This window comes from Salvelinus alpinus, chromosome 5 (genome assembly GCF_045679555.1).
Source record: "Salvelinus alpinus chromosome 5, SLU_Salpinus.1, whole genome shotgun sequence".
Taxonomy (NCBI): Eukaryota; Metazoa; Chordata; class Actinopteri; order Salmoniformes; family Salmonidae; genus Salvelinus; species Salvelinus alpinus.
In genome coordinates, this window is record NC_092090.1 from 19,900,109 (window position 1) to 19,909,133 (window position 9,025).

A 9,025-nucleotide genomic window follows, 5' to 3' on the forward strand; every position below is an offset into this window, starting at 1 on the left:
ATAACTGGGCCCTCACATCTAGTGCTTTGCCAAATGTGGCAAACCCTTAAGCCACCCTTTATACAATATAAACATAGTTTATAAGTGATTTGTGGAGCATTTAGGGTTAAATTTGACTGTCTACATCACATAGTGAAGTAGTGGATGTTATAACAGAGTCATTTATATTAACGGTATGCTGACACAAAGACTGATCTGAGAGCAGCGCTTATGAGAAACAACCTTTTTAATAGTTGAAATAAATACTAATTTATACATGCATGATCAAAAAAAACAACACATTAACAATACTATGGTAAGTCTGGTAGATAGTGTAAAACCTATGGCACACACTCACAGCAGCTTTTACCCATTTTAAGAATTTCACACATTGAAAAACACAAGCGATGAAGGACACTCTTCTTCTTACTTCCTACTCTCACTAGAGCACATGTACTTCTACTAAAGGTCACCTGGGGGTCCATAGGTCATAGGTCATAGGTCACACACACATGGCAGGCTACATCCATCATTTCATATCTGGCGTTTTCACCATAGCTGAAAACTGAGGTAAACTTTATCAGGTTTTAAGATCATTGTATGTTTGTTTTTGGCAAAGAGAAGGCCAACAGGTGTGTGTAGATTGAAGACTGAGTTTAAGTTGTCAGTTTCTTATGGTGAGGTTCTGGTCACATCCAGCGCAACCAAAACCTTGTTTTCCGATGTTGTTACTTTAAGCTCAGTAAAAGTCCAAACACAGCACACCTATCTCATCCGTAGAACCAGATCCAGACTCCTTCCTTTGTGTTCTCTCTCTGCTCTCACTCAACCTCCCGACCCTAAACGAACAGGGCCAATCCGAGCGAGTCTCTTTGGTATGCCAAAACAAGGCGATAGAGATGGGATTTTGTCATCCACGATCACTTCTAGAATGGGTTCATTTATATTTCTTTATTAAACTAATTCACAGAATGGGAATTGACTGGCGGTAGAGTCCTGGGTGAAGACCTCTCCCTTAGCGCCTGTGAGAGCAGCGTGCAGCCGTCCGACACCGCGCAGGCCGAGTTGCGCAGGCGCTCCCTGTAGTCCGCCATCTTGGTGCTGCTCTCTGGATGCTGGGAGACGTCCCGGAGGCCCTGAGTGAGAAGGACGCACGCTGACACCACGCTCATGGCGCCGCCCAGAACTGCCGTCTGCACACCCTTCCCCTCGGGTGACACGCTCGCCGCCCGGCCTAAAAACTGCGGTTCCGTGGCAAACCCGACCAATGCGTTTACCGCTTGGACCAGCGCCACGCTGAACAGGACGCAGCGGTTGCGCGTCAGCTCGCTGGGCTGCGTCTTGACTTCCCGGACGCAGGCCAAGAGGGCCGTGCCGCTCGTGCTAATGCTCTTGACGCTGAGCTTGAACTGTTCTTTGGCGAAGCGGTCCTTGGACCTCTCGCTGGCCAGGCCCGAGGCATCTGTCAGGGTCTTGAGGTTGCAGGAGATGTTCTGAGATAGCTCCAGTAGTAGCTGGGGCGTGAGGTCCGGCAGCGGCGTGACCCTGAGGATGCTGCAGCTCTGCTCCACTTCGTGGCGGCACCGTGTCACTTTGTAGCGGTCCACCAGCCCTGGCAGACACGGCTGAGAACCCGAGGTCTCCACCGCTGCTAGGTATGCAGCCTGCGCCGAACACTCGGTCAACGACACCACCAAGTCCCCCATCTCTAGTAAGCGCTCTCCCACCTCGACGAAGCGGCCCATGTTGAGCTGCGACTGGATGTCGTGGGTGAGGATGGAGAGTTCCTTGGTGCGGGCGATGACCGTGTCGCGGCACTGCTCGAAGGTCTCGGCCACCGCCACGCCATCCGCGGTGACCACGGGCCGTGTCTCGCTACAGAGCAGGAGGAGGTCGGCAACCAGCTGCATCTTGCCCTTACACGTGTCACAGATGGACGAGAGCTTCTTCCTCTGCTGCAAGCTGCTGCTCTGTGTGCTGCTGGAACCCTCGCTAGCTGACCTCCCTGAGCCACTACTAGCCATAGTAGGGGGGTCAAGCTGCTCGATTTGTGGGGGGGGTTTCAATGAGAAACGTGTTTTACGTCGTCACACACTCCATGGTCAGAAAGCGTAGTTTAAGACATTGTTATTAACGGTAACACACACCCCTATAAGTGTAAAACTGTGAGTTTGAACTGGCCAGAGAATATTCCTTATAGTCCTTCAGAGTACATGTAGTCCACTGTATGTGTCAATGTGAGATTGCAAAGAAGCACAGGGCATTGTATTCTCAAAGTAAACATTTGCTGAGATCAAACTAGAAGTTGTAAGTCATGGTACTCCAGCTCATTATTCTCATACAAAGTACGGAGAGGAATTCTGTTGGGGTTAAATTAGTAACTTGGTTTTGAGCTATGATCTATAAAATGAACTTTTCTAAACACTTACTCTTCAATGAGAGTTCCTTCCTTTACATTTTTTTGTGACGAGAATCCCTTCAAATTATAACTTTTCATTTACTCAGTGTTTATAATGTTTACATATTAAATAAAATGCCCAGGAAAAAAACTTCATCCACCTGCTAATATCTATTGTCTTCCCAGGGTTTCGCAAAACAGAAGAATTCACAGGTTATTGTAATAAACTCACACTAAACTGCAGTGCCACCAAGGTGCCTGTACTTCAGGCTAAGTGCAGACTGTACACGGATAATATTAAAAGTTATGAATTTAATAAAATCTAAAAATATTATCGATCTGATAATATTTGAACTGAAACTACAATTTTAAGACGTGTCCTTTTTTCTGATTAAATTTACTCGAGAACACGATAGGATTTTAAAATACCTGCTTGCTTGAAGGCAGGGTGTATGTGAACCGTATTGTCCGTTGAAGAGTTCCCACTAAATTTGACCACCCTAGTTTGACCGGGAGGCTGGCTCATTCCAGTTACAAGGAGAGCACCACCCATACAGTTCCGTTCGACCACTCCTCGCTCCCTCTGCCTTTCCTGCATCATCATTACATGAGTCTTTCCAAACAGAAGGCTCCAAAAACGCAACAGGCCAATTGCACTGACCCTCCCGCGACTTTCAACCTCTTCTTTTTCATACACAGTCCCGTGATAGACACTTGTTCGTCCGGCAGGTTCGATTCCATAGGCATATCTATTGTCCATAAGCACTTCTTAGCAAAACGCAGGGCGTGGATGTCTTGTCCGGAATATCCTGTGTCGGGTTTCGGTTTTGATATCCATAGCAGTCGTGTCCCTGTTTAAATGATGGCCTAAACTCCTGAACACGTCTGAAACAATCTTTCACAACTAACATGTCGGTCAACCGCAAGACTTCACTGAAAAATGAGTGGTGGGGATTCCAAACTGAAAGTCAGTTGTGCTCTCTCCCGCTACATATTCTGTATTGCCTAGTATCAGGAAGCAGAGAGGGTGTGGTCGCACTAAAACGGCTTGATTGTAGCGAAGTAGCAACGCAGGCAGCGAGGCAAAAAATGATAGCCTTCCGCTGAAATAATATGTAACTTTAAAACTGTGTTTAAGGTCAATCTGGCTCGTCAATATAGAGCAAAAAAGCCGGGCGCGCGTTCATCAAATGGTTAAATACGATTCCACAGTTGTCCCGGATAGTTGTTGGCTTTCCTGGTGAGTTTTATGGTCCGGATTTTAGGGCAGACTGCTCCCTCTGCCATGAGCCAGCTCTTCCCGAGGCCCCGACGTGGGTGCATTCGACTACCGGTATAAGGGCAAAGTTACACCCAAAACGCAGTTCTCCAAAATGACCGACAGTCCGCCCTGTATTTCATTTATTTGGTTACCTTAATTTCCCTTCTCAAAATCAATCAAAACGTGTGATACTCCGGGACCGCTCCGTTCTTACTTATACAAATACAAACTTATTTTACACTGCTCATATTGACTGCTATAACACAGCTGTTGGATTCTACTAGAATGAGTAGCGTCTTTACTGTGCGCTCATTTGGACTTTAATTATGTGTTTCGTGTTTCCGCGCTTCACGAAGCATAGGCTACGTTTCCACTTGGTGAGATTGAGCTATTTATAATAACCAATGATGTATATAAACCCTGGATCGCTGATGCTATGTATAGGCCATTGAGAGGCTTTTAAGGCTCTGTTCGGCCATATTGGCACTCCCCAGTACGGTCCTCCATAGGAAAGAATGGAATTCTACAGTATTTCAAGTAGACATTACATGTATTTAAGTATTTTTGTTGTTGTAGTGAGGACAGTAACATTAGCAATCTCAAAAAATTATACTTTAAGGATTTAAAAAATATATAATATATTTTATTTATTTGTATCTTTAGCTCACATAATATAATGTAAAAGTATGCATTAAGGTGTGTATAATATAATAAATGTGGCAAAAACGAATGCAGACATGAATTAATGCATTTCTATAGCTTTCTAGGTAGTTTTTACAATGGTAGGGGTGTGCCAAGATGGAGGCATGGTGGCTCAACACAGCACATGTAGTGTATCTATAAACAATTGGCAATAGCCAATCTATTACACAGAATCAGCCAGTCTTATTTAACTCACAACTAATGACATTAGGCTAAGGGCAACAATGTATCAAATCAAATTTTATTTGTCACATGTGCCGAATACAACAGGTAGTTTTCACCTTAGAGTGAAATGCTTACTTACAAGCCCTTAACCAACAATGCTTTAAGACAAAATTAAAATAAGTGTTAAGTACAAAATAGAAAATAAAAGTAACAAATAATTAAACAGCAGCAGTAAAATAACAACCGAGGCTATATACAGGGGGTACCGGTACAGAGTCAATGTGCGTGGACACCGGTTAGTTGAGGTAATTGAGGTAATATGTACATGTAGGTAGAGTTAAAGTGACTATGCATCAATTATAAACAGAGAGTAGCAGCAGCATAAAAGAGGGGTCTGGGTAGCCCTTTGATTAGCTGTTCAGAGTCTTATTTTAATTTTTTTATTTAATCTTTATTTAACTAGGCAAGTCAGTTAAGAACAAATTCTTATTTACAATGACGGCCTAAGAACAGTGGGTTAACTGACTTGTTCAGGGGAAGAACGACAGATTTTTACCTTGTCAGCTCAGGGATTCAATCTAGCAATCTAGCAACCTTTCGGTTACTGGCCCAATGCTCTAACCCCTAGGCTACCTGCCGCCCCTTATGGCTTGGGGTAGAAGCTGTTACGAAGCCTTTTGGACCTCGACTTGGCGCTCCGGTACCGCTTGCCGTGCGGTAGTAGGGAGAACAGTTTATGACTAAGGTGGCTGGAGTCTTTGACAATTCTGAGAGAATATACTATAAAAATGTATTAAATTGTATTGAGACTATCTCGAATAAGAGAAACAGAATACAGAACTCATGTTCTGTACCATAACAGAAGCATATCATAGCCATGGATTCTTGCACTTTCGAAAGAGTGTGTTGGCCTATTTAATTTGAGTTTAAAAAATAGTTTTACTGACCACCTTTCTTAGGCCCAAATGTCCAAGTGTCCCAAATGGCACACTATTCCCTACATAGTGCACTAGTTTTGACCAGGGCCTATAGGGCACTATATCCAGAATAAGGTACCATTTGTGATACAACCCAAATGGCACCACTCTTACAAATCTCGTCATCATATCTCCAGAACATTTTGGGCCTTTGAATACTTGACAAAGTTCTTTATTCCTTGAAAACGATCAAATACTATCCAGTACAGTTTGAGCAGGGTTGGTATCGCAGCATCCCTTGAGAAATCTATTTCTATATACTTCAATGAGACAATTAACTGAAATTAACTGAAGGAAAGTTAAATATTTTTGTCACGTCAATCTTATTATTTACAGACCTACATTTGGGAATTAATATAATATAGATATGTTTATCACGCTGAAGGCTATGACTATTCTATTTTTTTTTAAATGTAAAAACAATATGAATTGAATGTTTTCTTGTTGTTGTCATTCTTGACATAGCTGATATCTCATCATGCTGGTTTTGTGCATTGTACAAATACATGATAGTACATATATAGGTTTAATGTTATTTACTATGCAGATGGTGCTAATGGATTTCAAAAATATATAAACCCTACTGCCTTATGCTGTGCTCTGAATAGTCCAAGAGCCACAGTATTTACTATGGCCGGCGAAATCTGACTCTTCTCTCTGTTAATGGTAGTGACATCACTGACATTGTCCACTCACAGAAGACGGAGAGGGGAAAGCTGGGATGTGAGGGAACCAATAGGAGAATGGAGAGAGGGACTAATACCTAACGCACTCTGTCTGTTGACTGCAGTTACAAGAGCTGTGAGTCACAGGGAAGTAGAATACCTGTACTGTTTGTAAACATCGTGTTGGATATATTAGCTCTAGTATGATTGTGAATGATTCAAAAGAACCAAAACCAAGGAGTCTCAACAAGTCATATTCTATTCTATTCACAGCATACTTTCCAGAGTCCTAGAGTCAGATAACAAACAAGGAATACAATACATGAACCATCACAATGCAATACTGTCAGGCCCTGACCATAGAGAGCCTTTGTTTTTCTATGGTATAGTAGGTCAGGGCGTGACTGGGGGTTGTTCTGGTTAGTTATTTCTATGTGGGGTTCTGGGTTATTATTTCTATGTTGGTGATTGGTATGATTCCCAATTAGAGGCAGCAGGTAATCGTTGTCTCTAATTGGGGATCATATTTAGGTAGCCTTTTTCCACCTGTGTTTTATTGGATATTGTTTTGAGTTAGTGCACGTAGCACCTCTGTAGTCACGGTTCGTTGTTAGTTTATTGATTTATTTGTTTTGTTCTTGTTAAGTTTCACTTTATAATAAATATGTGGAACTCAACCTCCGCTGCACCTTGGTCCGATATTTATACACACGAACGTGACAAATACAGTGTGTGTGTGTGTGTGTGTGTGTGATTCACTCTTCCCCAGAGTCCTATAGTTTTCTGTGTATACTCATCATAATTCAACATGAAATCTTTAAATATTTTATTTTATGCTACACTATGGTCTCACTATCAGACAATAAGTGTGGCCCTTTTTGTCTGAGGAGGTAGTTTGCTTTACTACAGGGAGGCTAAATAAGAAAATACAGTATTCAAGTCACTAACGGTATCCCAATCAACCCCCAGCCCATCTGAGCAGAGCTGTGTGTGTGTGTGTGCGTGTGTTTGTGCGTGCGTGTGAAACTGTGTCCATGTACGTGTGTGTGTGCCTGCGTGCGTGTGTTTATGCACATGTGTGACACTGTGTCTGTGTACGTGTGTGTGACTGTGTGTGTGCGTTGTGTGTCTTGGAAGCAGACAACCTAGCTTCTGCTGCTAAGGCCACAGGTTGTGCATTGTCAGTCTCTCTCACACACAGCTGCACAGGGCACGGTGCCATTGGGTGGAGCAGGCCAGAGAGGAAACGTTTCAGTTTATGTGGACTGGCCAGATCTCTGCTGAAGCACTACTGACCCCATGTACTGTGCTATAGAGGGCTGTGGTTAAATGCGGAAGACATTTCAGTTCAATGCATTCAGTTGTACAACTGACTAGGTATCCCCCTTTCCTTTCCTTTATAGCCTGCACACTACAGGAGCATTTAAAAGAACAGGCATCCCTCCAGTGAAGAGTGAGGTTGTAAGCTGAAGGGTTCGAATCATACAATGACACAATCATGGGGTGCCCAAGCATTAATAATAGTGGTAGAAAGAGGAGGAAGGGAAGCGCTACTAAGGTACACTATAGTAAATTATGGTAGACAGAAGGTGCTCTTTGGTAAAAGGGGTAAATTGGTGTGTGTGTGTGTGTGTGTGTGTGTGTGTGTGTGTGTGTGTGTGTGTGTGTGTGTGTGTGTGTGTGTGTGTGTGTGTGTGTGTGTGTGTGTGTGTGTGTGTGTGTGTGTGTGTGTGTGTGTGTGTGTGTGTGTGTGTGTGTGTGTGTGTGTGTGTGTGTGTGTGTGTGTGTCATCAAAAAGAAAAGAGGACCAAGGCACTCTTCATATAATTAATTAAAATGCCTTTATTAGTATGGCATGTTCAATAGAAACAAAGTTTTAAAAAATCCGGCCCCGTTTCGGCTGCATGGCCTTCGTCAGAGAGTACAAAAAAATTATACAATGTCCTCTTTTGAACAACTTTTCCAATTAGCCCTAATTAGAAGAGGGAGTGGTTACACACCTAGTAAGCAATACTATACACATTAAAAAGTGAAATACTGTAGCTATGTTATCATAAAAATACAACTCCAAGCTCGAAGTATCAGGACACTTAGAAAGGTAGTTCTAACCTTAAATATGACTGGGAGAAGTGTCAAGAATAAGAAAGAAATATATTCCATAGTACACTAGAACACAGCAAAACATGAACAACAACAGTCTAAACATAGCTGAGGGCAATTGAGCAAAATGTCCACTAGATGACAGCAAATGGACCTATCACGACCCTACAGGAAGGGTGAGAAATCCATACCTTCATTTAAACCAGGGTATTTAGTGGCCTGTAGTTTGTAAATCCAAAAACGTTCCCTTTGGTTTAACTGTTTAAGACGGTCCCCTTTTCTAATAGAGGCTGGAATATGATCAATACCCATAGCTTATAGAGAGGCAGGGTTGCCATGGTGTAAGGACTTGCAGTGCATTGCCATGGGGTAGTCTTGTGTTCCGTCTTGAAGGCGTCTCTTTGTCCGTCCAATGTAGAACACCTTGCACTGTGGACATTCCAATCTATAGATGACATGAGTGGTTTTGCAGTTAATTAAATGCTTGACGTAATACTCCATTTTGGAAGCTGTGTCAAAAAAATACTTCTTCTGTGCAATATTTCTGCAATGGTTGCAATGGTTACATTTAAAAGAGCCCTTGGGTTTGAGAGTCACCCGGAAGATAACTGTGGACTAATTTGTCATTTAGGGTAGGACATCTCTTAAAGCTTATGACTGGTGGTTCAGGAAAGACTTGGCGTAGTAGCGTATCACTTTGGATGATTCCCCAATTATTTTGAATGATTCTTTTAATGTTCTCTGCTTCAGTGCTGTATTTTGTAACAAAATACACTCT

At 42.7% G+C, this 9,025-nt stretch overlaps 1 protein-coding gene across 1 annotated transcript; it reads right to left on the reverse strand.

Annotated features, from left to right (window-relative positions):
• Nucleotides 1-208: 208 nt before the first annotated feature.
• Nucleotides 209-3,944, reverse strand: tlnrd1 (talin rod domain containing 1). Its single transcript, XM_071400855.1, has one exon. The coding sequence runs from the start codon at nt 2,001-2,003 to the stop codon at nt 939-941; it is 1,065 nt and encodes a 354-aa protein (XP_071256956.1). The 5' UTR covers nt 2,004-3,944; the 3' UTR covers nt 209-938.
• Nucleotides 3,945-9,025: the final 5,081 nt, after the last annotated feature.

Coding starts and splice junctions, on each gene's coding strand:
- tlnrd1 (XM_071400855.1), bottom strand. CDS start 2,003: ATGGCTAGTAGTGGCTCAGGGAGGTCAGCTAGCGAGGGTTCCAGCAGC.